Source organism: Pundamilia nyererei, unplaced genomic scaffold (assembly GCF_000239375.1).
Source record: "Pundamilia nyererei isolate P.nyererei 1_Seehausen unplaced genomic scaffold, PunNye1.0 scaffold00041, whole genome shotgun sequence".
In the NCBI taxonomy this organism is placed as follows: Eukaryota; Metazoa; Chordata; class Actinopteri; order Cichliformes; family Cichlidae; genus Pundamilia; species Pundamilia nyererei.
In genome coordinates, this window is record NW_005187442.1 from 384,354 (window position 1) to 402,685 (window position 18,332).

At 39.3% G+C, this 18,332-nt stretch overlaps 1 protein-coding gene across 1 annotated transcript in view; it reads right to left on the reverse strand.

Moving 5' to 3' along the window:
- The window catches only part of otofa (otoferlin a), a 76,802-nt gene that overhangs the window by 2,678 nt on the left and 55,792 nt on the right, over nt 1-18,332 (reverse strand). Inside the window, exons 15-45 of the mRNA XM_013910317.1 lie at nt 18,192-18,332; nt 17,514-17,622; nt 17,234-17,417; nt 16,907-17,027; nt 16,225-16,325; nt 14,129-14,219; nt 12,948-13,064; nt 12,686-12,838; nt 12,134-12,326; nt 11,564-11,688; nt 11,328-11,462; nt 10,609-10,770; nt 10,224-10,295; nt 9,841-9,960; nt 9,593-9,754; nt 9,309-9,471; nt 8,701-8,867; nt 8,471-8,500; nt 8,214-8,345; nt 8,024-8,099; nt 6,918-7,063; nt 6,690-6,824; nt 6,463-6,600; nt 6,235-6,362; nt 5,785-5,955; nt 4,822-4,982; nt 4,461-4,603; nt 4,291-4,379; nt 3,948-4,046; nt 1,205-1,446; nt 102-280 (exon numbers count right to left, since the gene is read on the reverse strand). Of these exons, the coding sequence (XP_013765771.1) occupies nt 102-280; nt 1,205-1,446; nt 3,948-4,046; nt 4,291-4,379; nt 4,461-4,603; nt 4,822-4,982; nt 5,785-5,955; nt 6,235-6,362; nt 6,463-6,600; nt 6,690-6,824; nt 6,918-7,063; nt 8,024-8,099; nt 8,214-8,345; nt 8,471-8,500; nt 8,701-8,867; nt 9,309-9,471; nt 9,593-9,754; nt 9,841-9,960; nt 10,224-10,295; nt 10,609-10,770; nt 11,328-11,462; nt 11,564-11,688; nt 12,134-12,326; nt 12,686-12,838; nt 12,948-13,064; nt 14,129-14,219; nt 16,225-16,325; nt 16,907-17,027; nt 17,234-17,417; nt 17,514-17,622; nt 18,192-18,332 (4,185 nt within the window). The remainder of the gene's footprint in view (nt 1-101; nt 281-1,204; nt 1,447-3,947; nt 4,047-4,290; nt 4,380-4,460; nt 4,604-4,821; nt 4,983-5,784; nt 5,956-6,234; nt 6,363-6,462; nt 6,601-6,689; nt 6,825-6,917; nt 7,064-8,023; nt 8,100-8,213; nt 8,346-8,470; nt 8,501-8,700; nt 8,868-9,308; nt 9,472-9,592; nt 9,755-9,840; nt 9,961-10,223; nt 10,296-10,608; nt 10,771-11,327; nt 11,463-11,563; nt 11,689-12,133; nt 12,327-12,685; nt 12,839-12,947; nt 13,065-14,128; nt 14,220-16,224; nt 16,326-16,906; nt 17,028-17,233; nt 17,418-17,513; nt 17,623-18,191) is intronic.

An 18,332-nucleotide genomic window follows, 5' to 3' on the forward strand; every position in this document is an offset into this window, starting at 1 on the left:
TTACTACCTTGAAAATGTCTTTCTAAGTATTATAAGTATTATCATAAGAATCATAATAAACCAGTCATGATTTTGCTCATTTTCACTCTTGACTGTCTTACCGTGAGCTCCATTTCATCATTCTCATTACGGGCTACGAATGGCCACCATCCTTTAACCCTCTTTTGTTTAAAGATCGAAATGGTTGGCAGATCCTGCTCATTTCGAATCATGTCAAGAGTGCACTGCTTGGCTGTCTTTGCGCCCCGAGGAAAACGGTTTAGGTCCAGCTCGATTGCACCTGGGAATGGTGAAAGCAAAATAAGTCAATTTGGAATAGCCAGTACTCTTTTTTTATACACTGAGGATGTTAAGAAAAGGATGACTTAGCTGAAAACAAACAGCTACAAAGAAAGTCATCCATAAAATGCATTTATATCAAACTAACTGCTCCTTTGTTCCTCCTGTGCCTGCATGAGTTCTCTCTGGGTACCCTGGCTTTCTCTCCAAGTCCAGAGACATGCATGTTAGGTTCATTGGCGATTTTAAATTAACCGTAGGTGTCAGTGTGAGTGTGGACAGTTCTTTCTCTCTCTCTCTCTGTATTGGGCCTGTGATGGATTGTTGACCTGTCCTCCTCCTCTTGCCCTCTGACAACTAGGATAGGCTCTCCAAGACACTGAACTGGATAAGCAGCTAAGAGTATGGCTGGCTGAAACTACAGCAGAACTACATGAGCATTTGTGAGATTGTAGTTACTGTCAGTGCTCCTTCTATTAGAAGTCTATTAGACGTAATTTAGTAACCCTGATAAAAGCAAATGCCTACCTGTAGTCTATCTGTACAAACATTTGTTATTCTAAAGAGCTCAGTGACTGCAAGTATGGTACTAGACTGGCATACCAACAGTGCAACAAGTCAGTTTGTGCAATTTCTTCCCTCCTGGATGTTCCACAGGCAACTGTAAGCAGTATTATTGCAAATTGGCAGCGGAGAGCTGAAGCACATAAAAGTTGCCAATGCTCTGCTGGCTCAAAGGCTACAGAGCTCCAAACCTCATCTGGCATTAACATCAGCACAAAAACTGTGTGCCACGAGCTTCATGCCATGGGTATCCTTGACTGAGTAGCTCCTGTAAGTTAAATGTGTAAGTGGCCCAGTACTTTTGTCCCTGTAGTCCATGTCAGATGAAAGGATTGCAAAAAAAAAATTATTTCGTCCTCACCCAGGAAATCATCAGCAGAGAAGTGGTCTGCATCCCAGACCTGCAGTGTGAGACGAGGAGGGATTTTGTATTCGGTCTCATCCCAGGAAAACATGGACTCCTTCTTAGAGATGACAATCTTCTCCTCAGCCATGAGATAATCAAAAGGGAAGACGAAGCGCCAGTTAAAGTTCCCCTCACCGGTCAGTGAGTGATAGTGCACATCTGTGTCCTGTTTGTCCTCCTGCTGCCCTTTCAGCCATCTGTGTAAATGGTCATAAGGGTGAGAGTTAGTCTGATCTCCAGGATCATGGTTTGGTGTCATAAGTAGATGTTTTTGGATTTGTCAGCCATGCACTTCTAAAGTCCAACATGTACAAATTTACGTGATATCAATTTAGTGATTTAAACAAGAGCAAAGGGTCTGTTAAATGTATTATTTAGCTAACAAGAGAGATGATGCTAGAAGGTCAGAATCAATGCACATAATGCGGCTCCCCAAAAGCAAATCAGCTTCATACATGTGATAACTTTAAAATCATTATTGAGTAATCCATAAAAATCTGATTTGATGCTGGAGTTTCGCACTATTTAGAAAGCCATGCATCCATAAAACTTGCAGATTTATGAAATCTCCATGTTTTATGGACACAGAAAACTTGCAGATTTATGAAAAAAGCTTCATATTTAAAACTGCAAATTGCCAATGGAGGACTGATGCCTGGCATTGATGGTCAGCTGCAGCTGTTTCATTAACAGTTACTGTAAGTGAGGTTGACTTTAAGTCAGAAGGAGCAAGAGGGAAGGTGCACTCTCAGTTCTCAAAATACACCCCTCGAAAAAAGAAAAAGAAAATTCTAAAAGGAATAAAAAGGAAATAATAAATAAAAAAAGATCTGACAAAAGGTATTTGTCAGTTTAAAACAGATAAATACTGAATATCACAAAGTGCTGATATGGTAATCGAGATGCATAAATTAGACTGAGATAAAGGCTCCAGGGAGAGGGCAAATTTTAAAGGGAAGAAAACATGCCAAATTCACGTGACCCAAAAAGTGATTCATTATTACTGTATCACAACACTAGATCCATCTGAAACAACCACAGTTCTCCAGTCTGTCCTGAAACGTTTGCTACTGAAATCTAGAGTGCAAACTGAAGGTTAACCTAATCCTTTACTGTTAGGGTTGTTTAAGAATGACACCCTGTTTGCTACAGTCCTGAGGGGACACATAAAGTGTAAAGAAAGAGGAGTCACTAAAACATAATAACATAAATGAAATGAAAAAACATCTAATCTAGGCTGCAAAAGACAATGTCACTTTTAAAGACAAGAGTTCGATCGTACAAGCATGCAGACAGTCACCAAGCAGTTTATCAGGAACACCTGTATACTTGTGTGCAGTACACTTCCATGCTGAAGTTTTTTTTCCATGACCGTAAATATCTTTTAAATTAATATTTGTAATTTACTGCAGGACCAAACCACACAGAGAAAACCTCAAATGCCTCGTTGTAAAAAAAAAAAACAAAAAAAAAAAAAAAACAAAAAAAAAGGCCCGTCTTATTTGCCATATGCATTGGTTGCATTAAATAAAAAATTGAACAAAACTATACTGTTATTATTATTATTATTATTTTTACCTGGAAACTAATATCAATTCTTTAGCATTTTGAAAAAAAGTTATTTCACCAGAGACCAATAACTGTACGTAGGGTAAAACAACTTTATTAGCAAGCCTTGACTTGTCAATAGGATGTGAGTCTTGTGAGTTGGCATTATAGGAATTGTTGCTCAGTGTTACCTTAACTGAAGGTTCATGAACAACATAAGTTAGTCCTAGTTATTCATGATTAAAGCATTTTGAATTTTGTACCACAGTTTTTTATGTCAACACATGACATATCTTTGCAGTCGGTCGAAATTGTCTAAAAGTAGTGATTATACTGGTTCAATTCAATTCAATTTTATCTTCTTTATATAGCACCAAATCACAACAACATTTGCCTCAATGTGCCTTTGTAAGGTAAAGATCCTACAATAATACAGAAAAAACAGAGAAAACCCCAACAATCACATGACCCCCCCATTAGGAAGTGCTTTGGTGACAGTGGAGAGGAAAACCCCCTTTCAACAGTAAGAAACATCTGATTGAAGCAAGCTCAGGGAGGGGTCTGTTGGGATTGGCTGGGGGTGAGTGCATTGGCACATTAATTTGTTTGTATTATATGCTGTTACGTGTTGTTCATGTGGTTTGGTCCTTTCTGTGCAAGTTTTTCCATATGCATTTATTTTCGTGCTGACAGGGGTGTTTGAGACAAGCGAGGTTGCGTGCTATGCAGAGTTAGAGAAATGGGAGGGTCATAAAAAAAAGGATTCAAGGGCTTCAGAAGGAGTAAATCAGGGTATTTTGTTGTTACGAGCCATGCAATGGATTCGTGTGTTTACCCCCTGACATAGATGTCAGACATCTTCTCTCCTGTCATGAATGCATCGTCCTCTAGAATTACGTCATCAGTGTTCCAAATTATAACACGAAGCTCAAAGCTAGACATCAGCAGAGTATTGACCAGAGAAAGAGAGAGAGGACGACAGACAGGAGACACGCCACGAACACAGAGACGCAACACACGACACAAACACGCACACAGAAAAATGGAAACAAAACAAAACAAAAAAAAGGTAATGGTTAACTGCAAAACAAATCACACACAGCTCACACCCACGGGATGAGGGTTGGCTGCCCCATCCCGCTGTACCTACCCCCTGACAAATATGTCACTGGACTTTTCCCCAGTGAAGTAATCATCGTCCTCCAGTATTACTTCGTCTGTATTCCAAATAATCACCCTGAGCTCATATCTGGTAAGCGAGGGGGAGGAAGGAACACACATAGTTGGACTTATATTTGACATTTTTAGAGCTAACTAGTCAAACAGACTCACCATAATTTAACCAGGGGATAAAACTACATTTTGTTCTTGAAAAAAAAAAGCTTTCTGTTGAGAAGAGCAATGAATAAATATTTATATTCAGTTCATAGCTTTGTATTAACATAGAATATTTTCAAAGTGACAGTCATCTTATTGCTCCAGTCAGGATGTACCTCTTTGGTTTTCTTGGAGAAATGTCAATTGCAGGTCCAGGAGCAGGCATATCCATAGGGAACATGTCCACCCACATCTCAATGCGGCCCTTTGAGGAAATAAAAAAGAATCTGCTCTAATTTCCAATCAGATACATTTTGGGTGTCTTAGCAACGCAGTCCTTTCCTACCTGTTCAATACCGGGTTTGTCTGGGTTCAGCAAGGGTCGGGTCTCCACATGCTCAGGGACGAGCTTGCAGCCAACTCTTGGGATTTCCTCCCAGTGATTCAGCACCGTGAGGGCCAAATGCTCCTCAGTCTGCTTCTTTAGACCTAATAGAATAATAGTAAGCAACGAGGAAAGCAAGAAAAGCTTAAGTCGGAATAAATCGTATTTCACCTCACCTTAATCTTAATGTAAACAAATCTGAAAATGTGAAAATCTCTGTAAAACCAACTTAGTGTAAATGGATATGTAAGGAATATAAATGAGATATAGAAAAATGACAAAAGAAGATTAATCAGGATCACGAGGAAAAATATAACAATACCGTTTTCATCCTCAATCTCTGTCGGTGCTGTAAAGATTCGATTAGCCACCTTGACTTTGCCTCCTGGCCCATAATGAGGTCCATCGATCTTGCCATCCTTACAGAGTTTAGCCAGGATCTGGCTGGGCTTCATAGGGTCCCGCCAAGAATTATATCCATGGCTAACACCAAGAAATACCACAGAGAGAGCATGTAAGTCATTGAAAGGTTTTGCATATGTATTTTCCTGGTCCTTGGTTTTTGTAGGAAATATTATTGGCTGCAATATAGAGAAATCGCTTAGAAAAAATGGCTGATTCATGGTTATTACACAGAAACTTTTTTTTCCCAGATAATTATTATACCTCTGGGCATTTTGGTTGACTTTATTCTTACTATGAAATTACATAGAAACAGGTAGTATTATATTTTGGAGACCAGATTCATGGTTATTACACAGAAACTACAGCAAAGGTTTTCCAGGTAACAAGCAACAGCATCAAATTTTATAATTATGTTACCTTGGAGAATTTTAGGACATACAACAGAACTAATTTCACCATTATAATTTTGAAATGGTGTCCTAATATATGAAAACATCAACCTATATTACTTTACAAGGTTATCCTATTTTTTCATTTGTTTCAACATTATTACCCCATAATTTTATTTACAGTCTAATATTACCCAGTTAAAAATATCAAGCAATAGCTCGATATTAACCATTAACCAACAAAGAGGCAGTGACTGTTGTTACCCCTCTATAATCATGTTCTTACTGAGCCATATTATAAGTGCTACTTAACTGCAAACCAAATGCAGTCAAACCAAGGAAACTTTTAATAATTCAGTTGTTTGTTTATACTATTATTAAGCTAAGAATTCCACATTTCAAAAAAGTACTTAAAACAAATGTTAAGTTTCATATTGTGGCATTACAACTTAAACAACAACCCAAGCAGGATAAAATAGATTTACACTCACACAGAGTAGCTGGAGGAAATGCCACAGGTGACTCTGAATTTACTGTAGAAACGGTTCTCCAAGTCAATCTTTGTCTCACCAATCAGGTCATCTGTGCCGACCAGATCCCAGTCATACACAGACACCGTCAGCATAGACTCCATGGGAAAGGTGGCCTCGATGTCAAATGATCTGAGGACAGGAAGTGGAGGGTAATGTGAATAGTTCAAAAGGTGCAATAGATCCTGACACAAAGTTGGGTCACTGTCTAAACAATGGAATGGAAATAAATGCACAATACAAGGACATGAAAATAATTTACAGCCATTGTTTAGTTAAAAAAGTACAAGTAAAACTTTTTGAAAAATATATGCTCATCAAGAATTTGATGAGCAGCAACAACTTTTTTTTTTTTGTTATTACACCTCCATCATTCAACGACAAAGTGATTCATAATTTCTCTCGACTTACTTTCCAAATACTGGATTGAGCTGTTTGGAGATATAGTTCTCTTTGTCCTTGACCTCTGATTTGCCCAGCTTAATGACAACGTATGGGTCAGCTTTCCCATTTATATCAGCAGGATGGAGGTCTGTAGCCTGGAAAACAAAGAGAAGAGAGAAAAAGTATTCATTTTATTTTCATACACTTAGTTTTTATGACTGTGGCACAGATTTAGACATAAAGAAGGCCACCTACCCTGACCACATAGACACGAACGAGGACGTTGACAGGATCGTTGTGCGGGATGCTCTGGAACATCCCCATGTTGGGATCAAATCCTGCTTCTCTTGTGATCTCTTCAGATACAGGTAACTTATATATACACAAGGATCCCTGATTGATGAAAAAAAATTATATTTATATGTTGTATTTTCTGTTAGTGTAGTCTGACAAGTAACAGTTCTTAGACAGTGTTTTCCCACCTTGAATCTACCAACAATCCTGTCATCATCCAGAGCGTGTTCGTCGTCATCCCCAGCCTTTCCTCTGTACAGGTTGAACGTGTGAAGCCAGTCTTCAAAGTTGCCATATTCACTCTCAAGCTCCTTGTTGTACACCTGAAATAAACCGGCAAACACAAAAACTTTAAGTGTGCAGGGACATTAACGTGTGCTGGCTAGCTTTTGTATGACTGTTAATGGCACATTCACCACTAGCTCGTCCACTTTTGCTTTCACTGGTCGCCTCTCGGAGCCATCTGCAGCCTGACCCTTCCTCTTGTCCTTAGAGTTCTTCTTCTCTTTACCCCTTTCCTTCGTCTTGGAGCCTTTCAGAAGAAGTTCATCGGGTTTGACATCTGATTGAAACCATGAATGGAGGTGAAGACAGACATACGGGATGAAGACATGAAGACATAGGTGGCAGGGTCGCATGCACCACTACACATTATATAACATGAAAGCTGATAGGTCTTTATCAGGGGACTAAATTTCCAAGTTTGTGGAGATTTTATTTATTATCCTTTGACATTCTCTGAAAAAAGAATGTTGATCGAGAAGAGTGACAGTCACATATTGACAAACTTTATTTTGAGAACAGATTACAACACGAACTGCATTTTACTTGTACAAAGAATAGTAAAATTGTAACTGTGAACTTAAAAATGATTTTTCTTCATACGACTCGCCTAGCGCCTGATTTTTATTGCAGTTTCAGTAAATCATTTTATGCAATAAAAAGTATTTAATAATTTTATTTCTGATGATTAATAAAGCAGACCTTTCTCCTCCAGCTTTCATCTGTACTGCATAGCTGGGAGGTCATGCTAATGTGAAAAATGATTATGATGTTCAGCTCTGCACAAATGAATGATGGATTCATGGGACGAAAGAGAGGAAGAGCAACAAACACATATGATGCCTCTCATGCTACTACATAATAGTTCAAGGAACCGAAAACAGTCAGGGATATAGTAGGTCCATGTTTGCAAAACCACAGCCTAACATTCAATATTAGCGACATTGTGGTCATGTAAATGTTGACAACCCTGTGAAAATTAACACTTCATTACCAAAAGTGTAAATGAAATTAAAAAAAGATAAAGTGACGCTACCAGTTACAAAAGTGGACTGAAATTTGAATTCTGTGAGATAAACTACATGACGACATCTTCTTCTGTTTCATTTAGCATGGCCCTATTCCAAGGGAGATAAAAAAGGAAAGCATCAAAGCACCTTTTCCTAGCATTCAGACTCTTCGACTTCAGCCACAGCTGCATGCTGGCAGGCAGCATTGCTGATTTGATAGAGTTCAATACCTGCCGTTTCAGCTGCTATCTCGATGTCCTCTCTCTCCTCGGCCTCTGCCTGAGCTGCCTCCTGGGCTCTGAGGATCTGAAAAACCAAGCGAGAAGTATTTGTCAGTCTAATAGGATTGTGCTTGTGAGAAAAAGTCCCGTAGGACACATGTAGAAGCAAACAGAATTGACTGTATTCAAAGGGACAAACCTCCTTTAGTGTCTCTATGGAAGCAAAATATTTAGACCACCAGTCCAGAACACTCTCATCTGGCTCATCCTCTTCCTCCATTCCTCCCTTCTTTTTCTTCTTTTTCTTCTTTTTGTCTTTGTCACTTTCTTCCTCAATCTTAAAAGAAGGGCAGACATAAACTGACCCTCAGTAGATTGACTTCTTATTTATAATGACACACCAGCGGACTGTGGCACGTATTTTTATTGCTCCGTTTCTGCAAGAGGACTACTCACCATGTCAACTTTTACAACAGCATCAGACGTCTACAGTAGGGGGCGTCACATAAAACAACACAAGGATTAATACACACGGCGGATGGCGCAGGTATGACTGGCACATGTACAGAGGCAGGTAAAGAGGACTGAACATAAAGCAGGACTTCTACTACCACCAGCTACAAATACACCATATAAACATACAGTTTATAGAAATCCACTGTGCACAAGCTTAATGAAAAGCTTACTGCGTCTAACTTGACGACGGTGTCCATCTTTCGGACTGGAGGATCTCCATCCATGTTGACAACGATGTCACCTGCGGGGCGAGAGAAGGAGCGGGGGGAAAGGCTGGGTGAGGAGCGGGGCTGGGGTCCGCCATTGGTCAGGACCATGTAGCCATTCATTAGCTTAGCTGGTGTGCAGGCGAAGGTTAAAGGCAGCAGAGGGTGGAAGGAAAGGACATGCGAGAGAGGAGCGAGGAGAGAAGGGATAAAGGGAGGATGTAGACAGGAAAAAAGTGGTCAGAGCAGAAAGCAAGTGAGGAAATCAGTAAAGTTATTACAGAACAGACTATATTAAGAGGATTTACAAACATTATCTCAAATGTTTGATCACATTCTTCAAGTCTTTTTTTTAGAAAAAAGGAAACAAAAAACGGAGAAAAGACATTTCTGAAAGACTGCATTTCATGTGTTTCACTTAAAACCTTTATTACCAACTGCTACTGCAGATATTACACTGTTATTTAGTACTCAGTGTTGCACAGTGTTGACAAAAAGAGCTGGTGGCTCACACACTCATGTTACAGCTAATAGAGCCCTTATTAACTAATTCATCACATGATGGTCAGCACCTGCGGTCGCCCAGTTGTTGGAAGTCTTGTCTGGAGCGCTGTAAATGAAACGTCTCAGGCTGCTCACAGCATGTGACCCAACCAGGATGTAGCGGCCAAATGCTCGGCAGTCCACCACCCGAATATTGAGAGGGGGATGGAGAAGCTCATTTTCTGGAAGGTCCTATGATCAAAATGGAGAAAAAAAATTCTAGTCAAGAGTAATGTTTTCTACAAGGATTTCGATTTAACATCTAAGCAACCATTTTCAATGGGTCTAAATATCAAATGATCGATGCACTTACCACTTCAAACCATTTGACCAGGGTGCTGAAATTGGGATTCTTCTTGTAGTTCTGGATGAGCGCAGATTGAACGCCTCTGCCTGCACACTCTATGTCCACACGGGGCCTATCCACCTGAGCCAAGTTGATTCTCTTCAGGTCCCTTAATCCCCAGAACAAAACCTGAGCCAGAGAACAACTGGGATGTGATAAGGAAGGGGGGTTTAAAAAGCTCAGAACACACAGCCAGAGTAGTAGTTCAAATTCACCTCTATGCGGTAGCGACTCAGTACTGGCCGGATGCCCAGCGGCACAGGGAGGATGGGTCCATGCTCTGAATCTGTCGGCCCCTCAAGGGGGGGGAGGTCAGCCCTGCCTCCTTGACCAATCTAATTAGGGGGAGAGAAGGGAACTAAACCAAGTTGGAAGCCTTCTGAGAGCACTTTATCAGCTTTACGACCCACAGCCCTCAAAGTTCTTCAGTTAACGCAGTTTTTCTCTTTAAAGAACAACTTTAAGAAGAAAGTTTAAAAAAGGGAATTATTAATGTCTTGTTGGCAGAGAAAAAAAACACAATCTATTGTCCACATTGAAAACACTGTTGCCAGACAGTAAGATAAATCTGGCTGAAAAGAGAGAAGGAAAAGAAAACCTTTATCTGAGGAACAGCAAAATTATGGACAGCAATCAGAGCTCGCCTGATCTCCTCTGCATCAAAGGGTATCTGTAGGCAGCAGGAGAAGAAAGACATAGAAAATCGATATTTTAAAGAAAAAGAAGGGTGATTCAAAGGGGAAGTGGAGGGATAAGTTGGAAAAGAAACATAAAAGGAGAAAATGGGATTGGTTGTATTGGGAGGAGAGACGGGTAAATAGAAAAGGTTTGTCAGTGTCAAATACAAGAAATAGTGATAATGTAGAGAGTTTACAGGCCTATTTAAGAAAGGAAAAGTAGGAAAAGAATTAAAGAGTGAGACATAATTTTTTACACGGAGAGAGATATTTACGAGTGTATTCAGACATTGTTCCATGTGTTACCTGCAGCAGCTCAAAAGCGGCCAGAAGCTCCCCGGCAGTGCAGTTCCCCCTGTAAATCTGGAAGTACTCCAGCTGTGGCGGGAACCTCGGGGGTGCATAATGCTCATCACACATCTTGATGGTGGGCTTTGCAAAGGTCCGACCTATGAATTCTGCCTTACCCTGTACACCACAATGTGTAACAGCAGACGGCCAAGGCAATAAGGGGATACGGGGTTAGACATGGGAGTGGGAAGTGCAGTCTGTGTGGCACCAAATGGCTCAAGGTTCAAAGTAAAAATCTCAATCTTCTTATTAAACAAATATGTGTCTCAAATGATTATTACAGTACAATCTGAACAAATAAGAGAGGTCTAGGTCTTAGGATGCCACTGAAGTAGAAATGCACATTTTGCAAAGATTTTTTAAATCTAGTTGGAGAAAAAAAGAGATCAAATTTTAAGAAAGTTATTTTAGAAAAATTAGAATACATTGACACATTACAGTAGCAATGCTCTGTCACTCTATTTAGCCAGCACAACATAATTGAGGTCAGAGTTTAGTTGAAGGACAGAGTGGAGTGAGACAAGGGTGGACAGACATTAAGAACATAAGGGATGGAGAAGCAAAGCACATTTAGAGCTTTATTAGCACACACTAACTCATTTAAAACATTTTAGCATGCAGTTTGAGTATGTAGCATCCTTCCATTCGCTCATTCTTGCAGAATAGTATCCTACCACAGTGTCCTGATCGTAGATTTCAACCACAATGATTGGAGGATCGTCTCTCAGCTCACTGGCCTCACCAAACAGCTCCACATCATCAAACACCAGCAGCTGATCCCAAGTAGGGCAAAGAGTCTCACTCAGAACCTGCAGCACACACACACACACACACACAAATACTAAGTTTAGTTATGCATAATCAGCATAAACACAAACACAGTCTCTGTATGTGCGGGCACTCATTTTACCTCAGTAACCTGGCTGTGTGTGGAAAAGAAGACCCGCGCAAAGGGGTCTGAAAGGCCACTGCTATCAGCAGCAAACAGACTGCGAGCCTGGTACATGTGTGCTCTCAGCTGGAACACCTGCTTCACTATTGGATGCACACAAAGACAAATATCACATCACATTAACTGACATGCAATCCCCTTTGTGAGCAATGTTAGACCGAGGTTAGAAAATTGAGCCACAAAGTAAAGGCGATCAATTGAAATCAATGTCTGTTTCTGACTGACTTTTTTGTTTGTGTGCGTTTTGCCTAGAATTGATTTTAGAGTTAAACGTTAACGGCAAATCAGGCGATATGAAATTAAGCAAATTATGGGGAGTGAAAATTTAAAAAAAAGAGGACTTTACTATAATACAAAAGACAAAGTATTCAAAAGATAAAATATCCATGTTAGAGTTACAGGTACTTTCTATGATGGGAGTATTTCCTGCCTAATTATTTGGCACTAACAAAAATGATGAGTCCATATCTGCTTCTCAGATGTGTAAAAGTTCCAGAGTTTGTCATGTTTTGTGTGTATAGTGCTTACTGTCATAGACGAGGCCGACGGGGGGCATCGAGTGAAGACCAGGGCCAGTTTTAGTGGCTTTAATCTCTTCAAAACCATTTGGCAATCCACAGAGAAAATCTTTCCTCTGCTTGTTGAGGCCCAGCCATAGATATAACTCCAGCTTAGCCTGAACTGTCCAGCCTGCAGGACCAAAACCCTTCTTACCAGGAAGCTGCGGAGACAGATAAGAGAAACAAGAAACCAAGTAATCAAAAAAATGTAACTACGAAAAATGAAAACATGCTGGTTTTCTTAGTCACTTGTATAGCTTAACATTAAGAATGCATGCATAGATCCTTACTTTGAAATTACTATTTTAACCATTATTCAGACAACGTCGCAGCATAGGCCAATCTAGACGTGAAGTAGCCGTAGTAGATTTGCAAGTCTATTCACATTAACACCAACCGATACTGTAATTTGTGTCTAGACAATTAAGCAGCTTTCACAGGCACAGTGGTGAGAGTTAAACATGAAAATAAAAAGTGTCTTTTAATATAACAAGCTGAGAGTAGGGAGAGATTACTGCACCTTAAGGAATACAGCTTTGACTTTTCCACAGTCTTTGCCAGTTTCCTCATCCACTATGGAGTACAGGATGTCTTTGGAAGGTATTCGTGCATAAGCAATGCGCTTGTTGTTGTTCATCATCCAAATGAAAACATCTGGGATGCTGTGCTGAGGCTGGACAGTGAAGACAGAGGACCATTCTCATTATTTCTAGTTCCATACCCGATGATGTCTTAACACTTTAAATGTCCAAGGGTCACACAACGAGGGATTGCATCTCTACCTCATCAGCAAGGAAGCGAAGCTTCTGCAGGAAGTTCTGCACCAGCTTGAGTTTGTCTCTGACTGTGTTTTTCTTCACCTGAGTCCGAATCTGCTTAGCCTGTTGGCCCATGCTGTCCTGCAGGAGGAGAGATAATTAGTGGTAATGAGGCATACGGTGCTTTATTGGTGCAGTACAGTAAAGAGTTACAGCACCTTAGAGACATACATATGTGGAAGCAGCTACCAGTTTGGGCTATAGTTTAACTATAGTTTAGGGTGGATCAGGTGATGCTTATTATGCTGCTTTAAGTTCAGGCTAGTGGGGGACATCCCATGAGCACTTCTCCACTCCCCTCTTTTCACACCTGATGCATTTAAATGTCACGATTTCTTCTCTCCCCATAGTTTGTTTTATCATTTTTGCTATTCATGGTCTCTGTATGCGCTCATTTATCTATTCTCTTTTCTTTCCCCTTCACTCCCAAGCAAGTTGCAGCACATGGCTGCCCCTCATGGAGGTCTCTTCCTGTCAAAACAGAGTTCTTCCTTCCCACCATCGCCATTTCTTGCTAAAAGCCGTAGTCTAATTGTTGTTGTTTTTTTTTAAACTGTAGTATCTCTACTTCACACTATAAAGCACCTTGTGGGGAATATTGTTGTAAAATAGCACTATACAAATAAAACTGAACTGAGTTGAACATAAAGTGTATGAATTGCCATCAGTTTTTTTTCCACAAACAATTTAGGTTTGTATTCATCTTTGGTATTTTTTAAAATATGATAAATAAAAGTAAATATATATATAAGTGCACAGTGTTCAGAAGCATCGGATATGAGAAACTATTCGCGCTACAACCCTCTCCTCTCCTTCCACCTCTAAACCACTGTTTACGGCTCTGTTTTCTTTCTGAACACTTTGAATTCTTGTTGCATTTCCTCTTGAAACGAATTAAAAGTTGCGTCACAGCCAAATACGAACACTGAACCAGAGAGACTGTGATGGTGTTGGTAATGTTGCAAATGTACAAAGATGTGTTGCACTCAATTATCATGAGGCAGTGATAATGTATTTCAGAAATTAATTTACTTGTTTGGCCTTAATATCAAGTCCATAATGTTTACAAAGAGATTAGCAATTAATTAGCTACAACTTCAACTTCCCCTCTATCATTCGTGGCATCACAGAAACATGGATCATACCATCTCTCTCATGCAGGACTTGAGTCTCTCTCGATCGAGTTTGGTTCTGCCTGCTTGGTTCACATCCTTGTTAGCCAGACACACAAACCGACTGGAAACAAAAGAAAAAACACACACACACTTTACAGGCTTAACACTGTATATAAAATTATATTCTGCAGTATTCTGTGATTCTACAGTCATTATATGTGCAAGTGGTGAGCTATTAAACTATTAATGTTTTATTAATCAGGGTCCATACGCCTTTTTCACGGTAAAATTGAAACACCTTTTAAGCACTTTCAAGGTCCCTTTTTAAGCTTTTCCAGCACATTTACTACCCCGCCCCCCCAAAAAAGAATGCATGTTTCAATTCACATCACCTCAGTAAGATCATGTGAAAATTAAAACAAATCATCCTAGGTGAACTTCAACACCTTTGTTCTCCTTTTGTTAAGACATAGAAAAACGCACCACACAAAAATACTGCAAATGGTCACCTTATATGCACACATTTCACTTAAAAATTAAGATGTGAAAATGTGAACAAGTCAACTTTTTAAAGATATTCATTTCCTGTTGAAAAAACAAAACAAAAAAGAAATGTCTTCTCATCAGATATTGATGCTTCTTTCCTGTATGACACAAAAAATAGGAGAGACATCTGTTTGATTATTTGTTTTTTAAGTTAATTCCCAATAAAACTAACTGTAAGATGTTTAACTACATTGCTGTCTGTATTATTGTTGAAGTCCTAAATGATCAGCTTTAAAGTGTTTGTGCTAATAACATCATGTACAGTCAGACAGGCATGGAGAACAGCACTGACTTTGAAAAGATCACATAGTTCAATTCAACATATAAGACTTTAAAAATGCAGAAGCATCTACTTAAAATCTATTTATTCAATCTGTCATCTATAATATTATTATGTACAATTCTAATGTATTTTGTTCATCTCCCTTAAATAAACAGGCGGCCTTAAAGTATGAAATATTCATATACACATAAATGTGTCTACTGTCTCAGTGGCTGATAGTGTCCCACAGGTCTCAGTGTGAGCTTGAAGCCATTTATAACGTTTAAGTAGTTTATGTGTAGGTGCTGATGATAAACACATTTTGAATGAAAGCCGGGGAACTTTGGTAGCACAGAAACAAGTTCTTTTCTCATTTTGACAAACTGTATAAGCGCAATTTATCTAATCAGACAAAATTTAAAATACGAGTAGAAAAAAGTTATATTTTTGACTGTAAAAACCACAAACATGTTTAATGAATCATTTTCATAACTTGAAATGCAAATAGAAATTGTACATTTTTAAAAAATATCCACGAGTTTTGCAAACAACAAAGTTATATGGTACTATTTACCTAAAAATGCAGCCAAGGCTCAGAGGTTTTTTATATAACCATTTAAAACTATTTACAGAACAATCAGGTGTTCTGCATCAAATAAGAAGGTGCACAAATTATTTATGCAACTCCAAAAAATAGTTTGGACTGGAAAATTATTTGCTAGGACTCACCTATTATGCGTCTGGAGAGCGCAAACTCCGCTATTGTCATTTTCCATCAAACACTCATTAAAACAGCAACTTTTAGGTATGTTAGCGCACTCATCCCTGACTGTCAGGGGGAGGGGCGGGGTCACACATTGAAACAGACAGAGGTGCAAGGCAGCCCAGGCGGAGAAATTTTGCTTTTACATTTTGCGACTCGTTTTATTTCTCTGATACGAAAACTTTTCAATCAGATAGTTATTTGTGGTGAATGAAATACAATTACGCTTTCAATCACTTTTAAGCAGCACATCTGAAATTCAAGCACTTCTCAAACCTTGAAAATACAATATTAAAATTCAAGCATTTTCAAGGATTTCAAGCACCCGTACGAACCCTGATTAATTCAAATAGTTTCGAAATCTACTGAAAGAACATAAAGAAAAAAACCAATGCTGGTTCCTTTTACCATGACATGTTTAATAACTATTTACTTTAAAGCTGAGTGATCATGAAGGTAGCAGAGGTAGCTTTTTGTCTTTCTTGCTGTTTGAATGCTAATTGTATGTAGCTTTGATATGCAACCATGAGAAATGATCATTATTATGCAGCTCACCTGCAGCCGACGCTGAGCTCCTCCAGCACTCCCCTGAGTCTACGCTCTGGAAATGCCTTCTCAGTCTTAATAATCTCCTGAACATCATTCAAACCCTCTTCCTGTCCAAACACAAACAGTTCCAAAACTTAGGACGAGTCAAATTGTTATTACTTATACATTCACACATTCAAAACATCTATTACATCTATAACAAATAATATCTTAAACCAGCGGACCACAACTGGTCACCCTAGGGTCACATCTGACTCAATCAACGGCTTCACAAAGTGTGAAAATTGCAGACAAAGAGAGCACTTTTTGGAAATTTTGCAAATTTGGAGATAGTTTTGTTCTATCTTATGTTCTATCTACAAATAAGGGTCGCAGGGGAGTCTAACCCTAAGACAGACAGACAATCATTTACCCTCACATTCACACCTACAGAAGTTTAGAAACACTAATTAACACGACCCCGTGGATGTCTTTGGACTCTTTGGACTGTCTTTGGGAGGAAGAGAAGATCACACAGACACAGGGAGAACATACAAACTCCGCACAGAAAGGTTCCAGACTGGATTCAAACCCGGGATCTTCTTGGTGTGAAGCGAAGGTGCTAACCACCACTAAACATCATAATAGTGTTTAGCTTGGCTGCTACAGATTATTAGAATGATTTTGTGCCATAAAGATGTACACTAACCAGTTTGTCTGCAATTTTATCCATCATATTGGAATTGTAAAGTCGTCTTCTCTGGTCCTGCCACCAGCTCTTGATGTAGATACATGGCTTCTTTTCAAAGTAGGGAAGATGGAAGTAGTTCCTGTAATGATTGAACAGGACTGTTAACTAACTTGTAATTATTACAGGCAATACTTGTTGGTTACATTTCATTATATTACTAAAAAGGATACAGTCTATAACAGTTTGCTACTGAGCAAGGCATACATTTTTTTGGCTAACTGAAACAAATCTAATAACAGCAAAATAATTAAATTGTTTTCTGATCTGTGACCTTTCACCCCTAACCTGTCAGTGATGACAGGCTTCATGGGAGGAGTTGAGGACACTGATACGAGGTCTCCATCCTCATCCGCCTCATCCTCACTGGAGTTCTGGATCAGCTCACTTTCCTCTTCTTCATTTTCTCCGTCTTTCTTTTTCTTCTTTGATGACGGTTTGCTCACGCCATCTATCTGGTTACCATAGTTACCTGTTAAATGATTGATCCAAGTAGTTACAGCAGCTATTGACTTTTCAGGTCAATATTAACACAACAAATCAGTACATTTTTCAATTTATTTTTTACCTATTGTGATTTCAAAACTGATCGGTTTGTCGCCAGTCTTCCTGTCGATCATGGTGGCCTCCAGGAAGGAACCAAAGACGAAGAACTCTTCTATTTTTCCTGTAGCACTCTGATGGGGGTAAAAAAGACAGTAAACATTTTACTAGAGCAAAGTGCATCCTATTCAGATAATCAGCTGCAATTTACAACAGACATAAAAACTGCATGTCTCCCTTCTGACTTGCTGAGGCACTTTGATTTTATGTTCCAATTTTCTGCCCTTTGCTTGTTATCCATTCATGTGGTTCTTATTAAAAAATATAAAAAAATATTAATCATTACACTAAAAAAAAAACAGTATTATTTGCAGCTGTTCATCACTATGCTTTTTAGGTAGCTCTGCAAGGCCAGTCCAGTCCAATTTATCTCGCTAATGTAGTCCTGGAAGACTCAAGTTGATATTCTTATGCCATTAAACTTCAGTGTTAGTTATTAGCATCCTGTTCAGAACCCCAAACCAGAACATTTTCTCACGATGTTTGAAGTTGGGTTAAACGATTTTCTCAGCAGAGGGAAATATGAACAACACAGCTTAAAGCAACAAATCTAGTGCCTTTGTTTCCTCTGCTGAGCAGTTACGCGTGGCTTCACAAATACACCATAAAGCTACACAGCACCACCATCTCGGGTCTATCTCACCTCTGAGATGTTGGAAACAGACTCCACGTGAACCTCAGTGGAGCTGATGATCTCAGGTGAAGTGGTGTCCAGGATCTCCACAGCTACAGAAAGCAGGAGACGGGCTCTGAAGGACACCCCTTCTCCGAGTCCGTCGTTCAG